Source organism: Pyricularia grisea, assembly GCF_004355905.1.
Source record: "Pyricularia grisea strain NI907 chromosome Unknown Pyricularia_grisea_NI907_Scaffold_1, whole genome shotgun sequence".
Lineage (NCBI taxonomy): Eukaryota > Fungi > Ascomycota > Sordariomycetes > Magnaporthales > Pyriculariaceae > Pyricularia > Pyricularia grisea.
In genome coordinates this window covers 2548295-2562280 of record NW_022156716.1, presented here as the reverse complement: position 1 = coordinate 2562280, position 13986 = coordinate 2548295, and the positions used below count along the sequence as shown (strand labels likewise).

The following is a 13986-nucleotide window of genomic DNA, read 5'->3' as shown; positions in this document are numbered from 1 at the left end:
AAGACGACTTTCTTTGACCGTAGAGAGCTCCCTTTTGCAACTACCTAGTCCCAGGTACATAGAATAGCTACTGATTCGCGGCCCACGGTTTTGGCGACGACGTCAACGTTTTGCCCGTTTGTTTGTCACATCCACACCAATTGACAAATCAAAACCCTCAACACCAGACTTGCGACATATTCGCCGAACGTAAAAATGTCTAGCCGCTGTCTCCTACGGGCCACGCCCTTCGAGAGGCTAGCCGCCGCCGCCGCCGCTCCTCGAACCAACCTCACGCTCCCATCCTTCACTACCGCCGCCCCGATATTGAGGAGATGCGCCTCTACAGCAACAATCACGCCAAAGAAACCGGCACCCACCCCGAAAGCAACCAAGGCCCCAGCATTGACGCGGCGGGAGCGCAGGCCTCACCCGCCCAAGAAGTCGATAGCGACGCCGCGGCCGAGCCATAAAGTCCGGGGCCCATTCTTTGTCAACCGCACCGCGTCCAATTTGCTCCCTGTCTACCACGACAAGAAGTCCTCCCTGCCCGGGCTGACGTTGATCCGCAAGATCGACGGAGACGCGCATACTTTGAGGGACGAACTCGTGGAGCTGCTCGGCACTCCCGAGATAGAGGTCAGGGGCGTGACGAACCACATCTGGGTAAAGGTAAGGGTTTGAGTTGTTGGTTTATTGTTTGAGATATCTGCTTGGAGGAGTTGCTGACGTTCCCGTGCCTTGAATCACAGGGGGAACATAAAACTGCCATCGTCGAATATCTCCAGTCTAAGGGATTCTGATGTACTTCAAACCTCGGTATTGATGTGCAAAATGCTTTGTAAGAGGGACATCGCCTTACTTGCCCACTAGACACAAGGGTCCGCTTGACAACAATAGCGAGTCGTGGGAAAAAGGAAGGCATCCTGAGCCGGTCCGCAGTGTAGGGTTTCTAGAGCCGTCATTCTGTGGCACGGTTGTGTAATAATAGTACTCATTCCAGTGTTGTATTACTACAGCTTGTGGAATAGTTGGACAAGATGGGAGACCGATCCCCGTCTTGTTGACGTTAAGTTTGACTAAATGGAGTCACTGGACAGCGTAGTGTAGTGTGGTCAAGGGAAATGACAGATAGGTGGTTAAATGTAACACAACATAGAGATGTACGCTAAATTCTTATACACAAAAGTCTTCCCTACACTCGATGTAGAATTTTACACGTAGCGGGAAGGGACAATTAACACCAACAACACCAGACCCTGAAACCCTAGGTAGAAACCAATTCATTTCTCAGACAATCTCCCGTACGAATGCCTGAAAGAACCAGAATTGGGGCGTGAGAAGAACTTCTATATCCATAAAGCTTTATTGCCAAGCCAAGCAAACTCGACCGAAATTCTGACAGCCAGAGTATCCACCCCTTAGAACGAGATGCTTTCGATGGATGGACGCTTGAGTAGGCATTCGAAAAAAATGAGCTCAGCAAATGATTCTCATTAATCATCCAAAGAGGCCGCCGCAACAAGTTGTTGCAGAACACGAACATCAGACCTTGTCCATTCATCCGAAGGAAGCTTGAGTAATTCGCAGACCAAATCTGTGCTTGGCACAACTTTGGGCGGTATGGACCCCTTCGGATCGGCAGGATCCCTTGACTTCTCGGCTAGGCGTCTTAATATCGACGAACTCAAAGCTGCGAGATACAGACAGTCGTATGCTTGCTGTGGCAGTTGAGGAGGTGCACGGTTGCGGCCATGGCCAGTCCTCGGCTGTTGATGAACTTTCTCTTTGATGTATTCAAACTGCTGACACATGTGCCATGTGAGCCTGTGAAGATTCTGAGGGAAATCACATCCACTCGACAGCCAGGCTCGAACAATTTCTGAATCATGGCCAGGGGCAAGGCTGAGAATTGTTTGCGCTACTAGCAGACCTTGCATCAGCGCAGGCTTTCGCGCCTCGGGAACCGGTGCCCTAGTGACATCAAGGCTTTGCTCAGGTATCAATGATATAGCCAGGCCAAAGCAACGTGTCAGGAGCTCATATGGCATTGATTGTGACATGTCTCCGGCCAGAATAGCTGCAAAATGACTCCTGTTCTGTTCTTTGCTGACTAGGAGCTTCGAAAAGGCTTCGATGGCCACCGGTAGATATGTGTGAAGCTGAGGGTTATACGGCGGGAAGTAAAGGTTATCGGCGGCGAGGTTGGGCGCAGGCGCAGGAGCAAAGGCTAAAGCAAACTGGAGGAAACAGTATGCGTGTTCTCTTTCGGAGATTTCCACACAAGTCGATATGTTGGAAAGGATAGTTACGACATCCTTCATCAAGTCGAGGGTGTTGCGATGAGTCCGGAGTAACATGTTCCTGGTACCAAGATATCGTATCAAGGTGCACAAGAATTTGACTACTTCTTCTTCCGCAAGGACTGACCGGGTACGAACTTCGTCCTGTTCGACTATGCCAAATGACATGTTGCGAATAATTGTAGTAATACACAACAAGCGATCAACGGCTCGATCGAGCTCGTATTCTTCTGACCCAGGCGTAGGCTCATCGTGCATAGTCGAGTTCTCGATGTGACATGCGCGGATGACGTCCTCGTAATTACTGATTAGGATCTCGTCAGAGACCTCAACAGTGTTATCGACCAGGACATCAAGTTGATCTTCGGCGCATTCCAACAAGCATTCGATGAGCTCTCCAGCCTGGTTGAGGTCAACTTGAAACTGGCGAGCTTCACTTGCGGTAAAGGTGGCGAGTGTATCAAGCGCCATGCGGACCTCGGCTCGAATGCCGGACTGGAGGCTTCTGCAAAGAGCATGCAAATCAATGTTGCCCAAGGCAGCTAGAGGCGGAACGTCTGGCCGGAGCTCTCTCAGCCGTTGTGTGACAATCTCAAAGGATTCGCCATAGTAAACGCCTGCGTACTCGTTTTCCTTCCATTGTCGCACGATGGGCCTATAAATAGAAGGATCTTCGGCTGGAACAGGTTCCCTCTTAGGACTGGGGTCGAGAGGCGGAGGTCCCGGAAGTGAGGATCTCACGCCTTTGGCCGACATGGGGGATTGCCCTGCAAGGTCATCGCGGGTTGGCGTCCCTTGAATATTACGCGAAAGACTGTTCCTGGCATGGCCCTGCATCGCAGCTGGGTGTGGCTGGGGCTGCACAGAGGTGCTTGAGAAGCCATTCATCATGGGCGGTTGCCCCTGCTTCGCTGGGGCCGGCGGCTGTCCCTGCACCAAGTGAGGCGGCTGACCCGGTTGGTTCATGACTGAGCCTGGCGGCATCTGCCCAGGCATGCCGGGTTTCGTCGGTGTGCCGGGGGTCTGGGCGTGTCCAGGCATACCTGGATGTTGCTGTGACTGTTGCGCCTGTTGCATTTGCTTCGCCCGGCCTTGGGCCATGTAATCGTCGAACCTGAGCAAGTTCCTCTCATATATCTGTCGCAGTTGTGCCGGCGCCATCTGGAACTGCACGGGATGCATACCCAGCGCGTTTGATACATTGGGCCACAGATTGCTCTGCGTCACGTTTCGGTACCCACCATGCTTGCCAACGGCTTGCCTGAGATTCCATAGACTGATCGGTCGGTTCTCGACGATTGGGTTCGGGTCAAGCGGCTGTCCTTGTTTAGACATGAACTGAGAGAGCTTTTCTAGGAAATCGGGGGCTCCGGGAGGACCTCGTTGCATGCCAGGCTGAGATGGCATGGGCTGGCCAGGCTGAGGACGCATTGCGCCTGGCGGCATCTGGCCGTTGGGCATTTGCTGTCTCGCCATAACGTTGCGGTTTTGGCCGGCCATCTGGGGAGACATCTGCACACCTTGCGGCTGAGCCTGGGGGGATGGCGGAACAGGTGATTTCTGAACTGAAGGCGACTGGGCCACTTGTTGAGGATGTTGTTGTTGCGGCGGGGGCTGCTGAGGCTGCGGCTGTCTATGTTGGTTAGGTGGCTGCTGGTGCTGCTGTTGCGGTTGCTGCTGCTGCTGGAATTGACGTTGCATCTGCATTTGCTGGAGGAGTTTCTGTTGGTCCCTCGCAGCCTGCGGCATTTGCTGCTGCAGCTGTTGAAAGTGTTGCATTTGTTGCATTTGATTCATTTGTTGCATTTGACCTGGAAACATATGTTGTGGCATTTGACCCATCATCCCCATTTGGCTCATTTGCTGGGGAGACATTTGCCCGACCTGAGGTGGTAAATGGCCCATCGGCTGAGGCATCATCTGCCCTCCCATAGGGCCGCCCATCTGACCAGGCATTTGCCCTGCCATAGGACTTTGAGTATGTCGCGCTTGGGACGGGCTTGGTGCAAACTGCTGATTGAAGGCAGGAGGGTAGTTCCCTTGCTGCATGTACGCGTTCGGCTGCGGTGTTCCGCCTTGTTCAGAAGGCGCTGGTGACGCTTGATGTCCGAAGTTTTGACCTGCAGGAGAATACGGATGGGGAGATGCGGTTGACACCCGTTGAGGTACACTACCAGGTCGCATTTGGTTCGCCATTATCGGGGAGGGAGTCGCGTTAGCCGACCCATTTGTCTGAAGATGAGGGTATGGAGACGGTTGTCCTGAAGGAGTTTGCTGTTGTGGTTGCTGTGGTTGCTGTGGCTGCTGTGACGTCTGTTGTTGAGATTGCTGTTGTTGAGGTTGTTGTTGCTGCGGCTGTTGTGGTGGATAGTTCGCATAATGATTTTGCTGAGGCGTCTCGGCGCGTGAAGTGGGTGCCATTCCCGGGGCCGGCCTGGGCGAGCCCGCGAGGCTGTCTTCACGCGGTCGAGGTCGCTTCGATGGGATAACCGAGTTCGTTTGATAAACCGGGTTGGGAAAGCCACCGGGCTGGTTGCGCATATTGCCATTTTGCATGGCGAGCATTTGTTGAGGGTTCGCGAACTGCGCAGCGGCGGCGGGATTGAATTGGCCCGAATTGGCCATATAGGCGGATGGGTCCATCATGGCTCCTGAAGACTGGGAAGGATCGCTAACGTGATGTGTAAAGCCGTTGCCATTATGATTGGGGAGAGCGGCGGAGGCGTCGTTCATCCAGGAGCTCATGGCTAGAGGCAGAAGCAGAGGGTGAGGAGCAAGAAAGAGGAGAGAGCCCGACCCATCTGGCGACTACGATGGCGCGGAATTAGCAGCGATCATTGGTTTGAAGTCTGCAATACACGTATGAATACAAAAGTATAAAAAAAAGAGATGGAAAGTGACACGGCGAGCACTTGTCGCGATGGAGTCGTCGCGTCGCGGATGAAGAGTGTGTGTGGTGTGTGTGGTGTGTGTGTGTGAGTGCTTGTTCCGGGTATGGGGCGTTTTTTTTTCTGCGTTGCGAAAGTGGTCGGGGGGTAGGGTGCTGGGACGGAGTGCTGTGCTCGATCCCTTGGGGCCAGCAGACAGACAGCAAGCAAGCAAGCACGAGTCGCAGCGGCTCTTCCTATGGGGGAAACGCGCGCGCGAAAAGACGTGTGGGTTCCGCTAGACTGGGGTTGAGAGACAGAAACCAGGCAGAAAGGTAAGGCAGGAAGGAGGTGAGGGATACGCTGCTGAGGGCCCGGAAAGGTGAGGCAGAATTTTTTGGCGCGTTGGTTATTGGGGCCACCCGATCGCAACACGTCGGGAACAAGCAACCATCAACTTTTGCAGCAATCAGAGCCTCGTTTCATCCAGAAAAGGCTAGGAAATTGATGGGCAAATGTCACGGGACAAAATACAAATGTTATTGCATCGCCGGACAGCCGGGGCTGGCAAAAATGAGAGCAAGAAAAGGGGAAGGTCTTACCTAAGGCGCGCGTTCAGTGTGTGGATGAACTGAACTGTGTGAACTGTGATGCGAGAGTTGCGCTCTTGCAGGCCAGCCGGGTCGGCTGTGTTCTTGCTCTCCTTGGCCCAACCCGCCGCTGTTCACTCTTTTCCACGAGTGGATTAGCTCAGTTTTAAGCGAAAGCGTTTTATAACATGAGTCGAAGCCAATCAAATGCACGCGATTGCTGAGACCTGCGGCAGGTCCCACTTTTGATAGAGAGTAGACCCATCCCATCGCATCAAGGCAAGTCAAGTCAACCGTCCCGATGGCCGCCGCAGTGGCACAACATGAACCTCTTTGTTAGTAAGGCTGTGAGAACCCCAGTCTTGACCTCATATGTCGCATACATGCTGAATTGTTGGCCTTTGCCAGCCATTAGCGGCGAGTTGACGGGCATTTTCAACCAGTCTGGGTGAGTTACCATCAAATGAGTGATAACGGTAGTGTTCTGAGGCGCCTGCAGCCACTGCAGCCGAACTCTTTTGGGCTTAAGTTTGGAGCAGGTTATATGGTTTGAGAGCAAGATGGGTGCCGGGCGCAAAATGTCTGACCTTCGCGTGAGCAACTCCTTGGGACGCTGCAGAGTAGACTGCAGGCCACGCAACTCGGTTTATAGTTGCGGTTTCATGGAATCGAGGTCAAGCTGAACATTAACACCTCGAAAACCTTGCTGTAGCGCCCCGGCAATTCTTTTTCGACCTCTGGCTTGTTCAATCCATGTTTCTTGGGCGTCCGAGGAATGTCGGATGCGACGACAAAAGCCACCACAACAGCCTGGCCTGACAACTTGTCACAAAGCTTCCCAAGTGATTGTGCCCAAGTGCTGCTCAGTCTGGAGAAAAGTTATCCCCATGCAGCCTTTGAGCTGTTTTTTTTTTTTTTTTTGCAGCAAACAGATTCCATCGTCCCCGTAATTTTTCCCAACTGTGAATTGCACAGTGATCGTCGCTTGTCACTCAAGCGTATAGCAGCAAGGCGCCCGCCCCGCCAATAAATCGCTGCTGCTCCGAACCAGGTAGCTTGAGGCGTCAAAAGTGGTTCCATCAACTTGCATGCTCCGTCACTGCTCTTGGTCCAACTCTCGGAAAGAAACACCACATCAAGATGTTAACAGGCCAAGGCACCTCGATTGATGCCTCACTAGACCATGAATTGGTAAAAAGGTCCCCTTTAGAAAATCCGCAGTGACTGCTAGATTTGAAACCCTCTTAAGTCTGATCCGTTCGCTGGGTGTAAACTGTGAAGGTTTCCATCCCAGAAGATGGCGTGTCTTGGTGGAGGGCGGACCCTGGTCCAGGGCCCCCGGCACCCCAAAACCATGACTGGCCCAGACAGACACTCGGTCCCTTGGGCTATTCTCGTCGATAGGCAACCAGAAAAGAAGATGTGTGCTTTTTTTTTTCCTTTCCTTCGGCGGTCAGGAAATCATCCATCTGCTTGGAAAACAGGATTTCCAGTGTCGTCTCCAAGGCTTTTTCGCACCATTTTGCGTTGTGTTGCTTGTCCTGCGCTAAAGTATGCCTGCAATATAGAGTGCCGGATCGGGACTGGGGTTGTAAGCAAGAAAACAACAACAAACAGGTTCGGCAGTAGACGGCAACAAAACGAGAGGAAGAAGATACGTGATGTAAGAACAATAAAACAGTACAAACGACGAAGAAAGTAGGACACAGATAAGAGCAGAAAATTGCGAGAAAGAAAGAGTGGGAGAACGTCAGTCCTGTGCGAAGGACGAGGGGGGGCAGTTGGCCATTTAACGAGGTGTGCATTTAGCCCACCACGTACCCTTGGAGCGTCTTCATCTGGAGGGCCAGCCCCAACCAAGCCTGCCGCCCGCTAAGGAAAAATCTCCGCATGCGCACGAGGCAGGGTACCTACTCTGTTCACCCAAATCAGCACGAATTGCGGAGGAAATGGACGATTTGACATAAATGTCATTTCATCTGGTTGGAGCTTCTCTGCTATGATGTTCATAATGGCTCATAAAAAAATTATTTTCACGATATTGAAACATCATGTGGGTGCATAGCAAGCTGCGGAAGACGCAAAGTTGCCCAACGGCCGACCTCGTTCACGACCATGCTATACCTCTCGCAGCTTTCTCACACCTGGGGCAGTTTCGTTTCCCACTTCCTGCGACCCTGCCATCCATTCATTCGTTCCTGATCTACGCCTGTACGACTCTGCGGTCCCCATCATGGTCCATTTGATCTTGGAACCGGGCCTGATTCACCGTCGAATGACGGAAAAGGCAGCTGCGGTCTTTGTTGGATAGGCTCTGCCGATATCCCTGCTTGTTCCCTCCGTGACCTGTGTCTCCATTTGTGTGTTTCTGGTCTAAAAGCTGAGCGTCACCGCCCGCCTGCGCCCGCTGCAACAACGGCCATTCTTCGATCAATTTGCCTCCCGTTCAGCCTTTATTTCTTCCTCGTACTTTGCTTGTTTGTCGATTCCACGCTAATAAGGCTACTATAGCACACAAGAATCCCTTGAGTCGTCATGATGCGCGGCCACGATGGTTGGGCTAGATTAGGGCAGCCACCTAACCTACTCAGTCCGGGCCACAGGGGTGCTTCCTCTCTCAGTTCCTCATACCCTTTCGGTGCAGCCCGGCACACTTCACTTCGAATCCCCATTCGTCTCTGACGGGTTTAAACCTGATAGGCCCCGGGATTTCAAGGAATACTTCTTGGGAAACGCCCAGTCTTTGCATTGGCTGAAACATTATCGCCCCGAGATGAAAGTAGATCAGCTTGTGGCAGGAGCCATTAGGTCAACTTTGGTTAACATCACATAATACGGTAATCCAGTATTTCGTCCTAACTCGCGTGGGATGGACCCTACGACCATAAGCTAGTTGGAGACTATGCCAGGTACCTGTTCAACTTTATACGTCGTAACATCTCCCACGAGTGATGAACGGACGGGTGCATACTTGAATACCGAACGCCGTTAAGGATTGATGGTGAAAACGGTCGAAAGAGTTCGATAGCTCTGTTTTTTTTTTTTTTTTTCGACATTTGCAGCAGCAATCTAATTAGTTCTTTCATATGCGTCTTGACGCATGCCCTGCCGATCAGAGACCCCCACACAGGTTGACAAACCCCACTGCACTACACCTCAGACGGCATTTGAGTTGGCTTCGTTATCTCGTTTTGCGATCAACTACCGCCAAACTCTTCCCGGTACTGTGCATTCATACAATTAGTCCCAGCATCATGCCTCAAGGTCAAACTAGCCGTATCCGATTTGACCACAGTCGTTTTAATTACACGATGAAGGCCCTAGTTAAGGCAACGCGGGTTGGGGAGCCCAGGGTTTAGGTACCAGCACCCAGGTTGCTGAGCTTAGTCCATAGTGAAAATTTCAACTGACCTCGATGGGGCGGGCAGTGGTGAGCATTCACGCCGTACCTAAATATGGTGCAGTATTAATTATTCTACTTTCCAATCCGGAATGGGCTGCCAACGCAATCCGCTGCATGACAGTACTGTATCACATGGTGACAGTAGCAATACCCAACTTGAAATGCTGATTAGGGATCACGCTGTCTCCCTGTTACTTCATACGATTGATTTATGAGTTGAGACTAGTCTAGCTGAGGAGAGAAGAAACATGCCTGGGAAGTTTATCCATGCTTTTAACATGCAAATTAATCCTTCTTCTAATGGGGCCTAAACGGTACGATGCAGTTGGGGATGCCTTTATCAGGAACAATCGTACCAAAATCAAAGAATTTGGAAAGTGGCCAGTGCTTTGGCAGATCTGAGTTCGACCTCAAACAAACCCTGTCGTTACCGAACCTCGTAACGTCTTAGTGCATCACCTATTAAATACAGGGCTCAAACGTAAACATTGGCTTGACACATTCAATTGCCTATATTGGTTCGTGTCAGTGATTGGCTATGGCCCCCAAACGAAAATCAAGCGCTCTCGAAGAAAGTAGCGCCGAACAGCCAACACTGCGCCGCTCGTCTAGAGCTAGAGGAGCAGCGAATGGCGACAAGGCCTTGGCTCCCTTGTCTGCTCAAGACGGCAAGAAATCGCCGAAGGTAGTGGCCAAAGATACCAAACGCAGGCGACCTACAGGTCAGGACAAGCCCATTAGCGCTGCCAGTAAGGTCGACTCGGTCCGTGTCCATGCCCTACGATGATAATGTCACGGCTTTTTCTGGAGTTTTAGCCTTTTCCCAGCAGTTCACGACTGACACCTCTCATGAATGCGTTTGCTCAGGGATCACCGGCTACTACGGGAAACACATCAGAGTCAACCGAGGATGCTGCAGCCACGGGCGACGGCGCCAGGCAGTATTGGCTCATGAAAGCCGAGCCAGAGCCCCGGTTTGAGCGTGGTATCGATGTGAGCTTCTCTATCGATGACCTCGCCGCAAAGTCGGAGCCAGAACCATGGGATGGTATCCGCAACTATGTCGGTAAGTGCCACATCCGTTCTGTAGGTACAAGAGCTCATTACCGCGGATGACTGACCTCAGAATAGCACGAAATAATTTGCGTTCGATGAAGAAGGGCGACCTGGCCTTCTTTTATCATTCGAACTGCAAGGAACCGGGAATCGTAGGAACGATGGAGGTTGTACAAGAGCATTCACCCGATCGTAAGTACAGGGCATTCTTTCTCCATTTTTCCCTTGTCCCGCGGGATATTCTAACACAACTCAGTCTCCGCACATGACTCTAAAGCACCTTATTACGACGCTTCTTCTAAGCCTGACAACCCGAAATGGAGTGTTGTTCATGTCAAGTTCCGGAGCAAGTTTGCTGCACCTATCACACTCAAGGAGCTGCGAGAAATGGGTTCCGGGCCTGGCAAGCCACTGCAGAACATGCAGATGCTCAAGCAGTCCCGCCTGAGCGTTAGCAAGGTCTCTGAAGCCGAATGGGAACACCTTATGGGTATAGCAAAAGATAACGGGCCGCTTCAGACAGCCGGTGTATGATGCAGTGATGCTAGATGGTTCATCGTCGTCTGTGAAACCGTCCGAGCCTATGTCTAACGCACCTGTGTGCTACCAGGGCTTTGCCTTTTACCGGTTCAGGGGCCGCAGATGAAGGTATTTGGTTGTTGATCTGGCATTCTTGTGGCCATGGGCCTTTTTAATGTATATTAATCCTTAGATGGCAGCTAAAATAATATGAACTATCCCAGAATATTCTTAGGAGCCCGGATTGACCATACATTCATGTATTTCACCAGAAGTCTGAACTTTGTAGGTCGCTTTAGACCTCGCGTGTATCTGAAAGTATTGATCTGTCCCATTAGATCTATTCTTTTGGTGAAGACCAGCTGAACATGTGGAGAAATACTGTGCCCTTTATTGTTAAGAATAGACAGTAAACGTTGACTCGTCCCCGAAATTCCGCAGCAGCACCGGGGAATTATTCTTCAATAGAAACAAGAGACAAACTCCACCCTCGGGAGTATCCATGTAAATAGTAGTTTGCTCTACCGTCCGCCTTCAATGTCGATAGTCTAACATGGATGTCGTTGGTATCCGAGAATGACGAAATTAATGAAGTTGGTGGATATATCTTGATGATCACTGTGTTGTAGCAAGGAGAACAATTATCAGTGCAACGCGAGAAAAAAATCCCTTTCACCCTGCTCTATGCTAAGACATTTTATGGTACGATGGATTTTCAGGCGGAAAGATTGTAGTGTAACTGGTTGATTGTCGTAGAGAAATTTAATATTATCGACACTAGAGTTTGCGGTAGAACTAACTGTTCGGATACTATCTGCTTTTTACGATAATAATCACATCCTACCAAAAATCACGGAAATTCTCATCGCTGGTATTTTCTTCAGGAGCGGTAAGGTACCAGTCCAGAATTAATATACAGAACTCCACGGCTTGACGGGTAGCGAGAAGAGTGCAAAAACCCGTCTTTTGACCACCACTATAAATTTCCAGCTGGTACCTTATGATGCGGTGTTGGTTGACCAACAGAACAGGGACCCATGTGTTTGTCTAAACAGCACAGTGGGCCCGTGCACAAACTCTCTAACCTAGCTCCCCCACTCAAGCTTGCTTGACACCCACTTATTTCGTAGGTGTTGATCGCGACATCGCGTCACTGCGCGATTCCCCTCTCTCACTTTGCTTGCGAATCTAAAATTGGAATCTTTCAACTGATTAATTACTTAATCTCCACATCCATTCCATACAGAATATACAGTGGAATAATTATTCGCCCAACTTGAAAGGGTGGTAACCAGCACCTGCGGCAGTCCGGAGCTTCCAGGTACACGCGAACGCGTCGGGACAGGACCGCGCCAAGCACTACAATGGCCCCCAAAGCCAGCGCCCTCGAGGCCGCACTGAAGAACGCAGTCCGAAGTCTTTACGAGGAAGTAGGCGACCAAATCAGTGTCAATGCAGTACGCAAGCAAGCCGAGGACGAAATAGGCCTTGACGAGGGCTTCTTTGTATCGGATGATTGGAAGGCGAGGTCTAAAACCATTATCAAAGAGGCTATGGTGAGTTTATGCACATTGAAAACACACCAGAACTTCCAACTAACCAATCGATAAACAGGACACTGTCCTAAACGAAGCAGATGAGGATAATGAACCAAAACCTTCTGGTGCAAAGCCGAAAGCGCAAACCAAGCGCTCCAAAACCACCCTCAAGCGCGAGTCTAGCGAGTCCGAGGAACCCCCGGCGACCAAGCGGCAAAAGAGAGAGGCCGCCCCGGCTGCATCTAAGAAGAAGACCACCAAGAAGGATACGTCATCTTCTGACCTCTCGGAGCTCTCGGAGTTGAGTGACGCAGATGAACCACCAGCAAAGAACAAAAGAGCTATCAAGAAAGCTCCCGTTAAGAAGAAGACGAAGGCAAGGCGCCCGGTAGACTCGGACGAGGAATCGGAAAATTCGGATGGAGCAACATCCGGCGTGAACATTAGTGAGGGTTCAGAAAGCGAGGTAGATCCCAAGCCCAAGGCCAAGACTGTAAAGCCCAGAAAGAAGGCAAATGCTGCAGCTCCGAAGAAGAAAGGAAAACAGCCCATCGCTTCTGACAATGAGTCTGCGGATGAGAAAGACGAAGTACCTGATATGGGTAACAAAGTCGAGGAGGACGATGCCAAGGAAGCGAGCCCAAAGGCAAAACCGGAACAGATTGCCAGTCCCGAGCAATCGAAAGACACCAAGGACACGACGAAGCAAGACGACTCGGAAGACTCGCCTCTGAGCGATATCGTGGAAAGCCCATCTGGCGATGAGAAGGAGAAAAAGCCAGCAGTTGAACACGATTCCGACAGCTCCATGTCCATAGTATATGACGAGCCCCCCAAGCGGAAAAAAGGCAAGTCCAAGGGATCTACAGAACCAAAGATGAAGAAAGCTGCAAAGGCATCAAGCAACAAAAAGACGACAGCTGCGGATGCCGCTTCACCCGACGAGCTGGAGATTAAGAAATTGCAAGGACAGCTTGTCAAATGTGGCATCCGCAAGATCTGGGCATTTGAGCTGAAGCAGTATGGCGACGACGCGAAAGCAAAGATCAAGCACCTCAGAGGTGTACTACGTGATATTGGGATGGATGGTCGGTTTTCTGAGGCAAAGGCGCGTGAAATCAAGGAGATGCGGGAGCTTGCAGCTGATCTGGAGGCTGTCCAAGAGATGGATAAAGCTTGGGGAGTCGGCGGTCGGGCCTCAAGAAGCCGGGCCGCAGCGTCGAAGACCAAGAAAAAGTCGGCAGAGGACAGCGAAGATGACAATGGCGATGGCGAGGACCGAGTCGGCAAAAAGAGCGATGCCGGCTCCGATGATAATGATGACGACGAGGATGTCAAGACATTTTCCAAAGGCCGCGGGTCGGCCAGATATCATTCTGATCTGGCGTTTCTTGGAGATGAGAGCGAGTCGGACTGAGCGCGGCGAACAGGACACAGTGAAGCGCATCGAGTCTGCCTTTCGATTCTACTGCAGAGGAAGCGTCCAACCCAGTTCACGGCAGAGGTTTCGCATATATCTTGACAGCTGGGCATTTTGTCTCATCTAACGGCATTCATTCTCTGTGCTATTAAACTGAAAACAGCAACTGAGCCCATAAATAATACGGCATTGTAAAACTGTACGACGAGTCAGTATTGGTTGTATGAGTTTGATACATGGAATCTCATAGTCGGTTTCTTACTGCTTTCCTTGACACCTGACGCTCTTCATTGTCCGTGCGGGCATCAGTG

General features: G+C 51.1%; 4 protein-coding genes across 4 annotated transcripts; 3 read left to right on the top strand and 1 right to left on the bottom strand.

Moving 5' to 3' along the window:
* The first annotated feature begins 43 nt into the window (after window positions 1–43).
* Window positions 44–6735, top strand: PgNI_00741 (uncharacterized protein). The gene is made up of 2 exons (XM_031120818.1): window positions 44–651; window positions 732–6735. Exons 1-2 carry the CDS (start codon window positions 196–198, stop codon window positions 780–782), a joined length of 507 nt encoding a protein of 168 aa, XP_030987556.1. The 5' UTR covers window positions 44–195; the 3' UTR covers window positions 783–6735.
* PgNI_00742 (uncharacterized protein) lies at window positions 1476–5027 on the bottom strand (the record flags this gene model as incomplete). The annotated part of the gene is made up of 1 exon (XM_031120819.1): window positions 1476–5027. The coding sequence occupies one exon, from the start codon at window positions 5025–5027 to the stop codon at window positions 1476–1478; it is 3552 nt and encodes a 1183-aa protein (XP_030987557.1).
* A 2945-nt stretch (window positions 6736–9680) lies between the features above and the next one.
* On the top strand, window positions 9681–10917 carry PgNI_00740 (uncharacterized protein; the record flags this gene model as incomplete). Its single annotated transcript, XM_031120817.1, has 4 exons — window positions 9681–9905; window positions 10010–10208; window positions 10274–10390; window positions 10455–10917. 4 exons carry the CDS (start codon window positions 9681–9683, stop codon window positions 10730–10732), a joined length of 819 nt encoding a protein of 272 aa, XP_030987555.1. The 3' UTR covers window positions 10733–10917.
* Window positions 10918–12081: 1164 nt separating this feature from the next.
* PgNI_00739 (uncharacterized protein) lies at window positions 12082–13672 on the top strand (the record flags this gene model as incomplete). The annotated part of the gene is made up of 2 exons (XM_031120816.1): window positions 12082–12273; window positions 12332–13672. 2 exons carry the CDS (start codon window positions 12082–12084, stop codon window positions 13670–13672), a joined length of 1533 nt encoding a protein of 510 aa, XP_030986230.1.
* Window positions 13673–13986: the final 314 nt, after the last annotated feature.

What these genes read in the sequence shown, in the direction of transcription:
- PgNI_00741 (XM_031120818.1), top strand. Translation starts at nt 196, where the DNA reads ATGTCTAGCCGCTGTCTCCTACGGGCCACGCCCTTCGAGAGGCTAGCC. An exon ending in CGAACCACATCTGGGTAAAG is followed by an intron (nt 652 to 731) that starts GTAAGGGTTTGA and finishes CTTGAATCACAG; the next exon opens with GGGGAACATAAAACTGCCAT.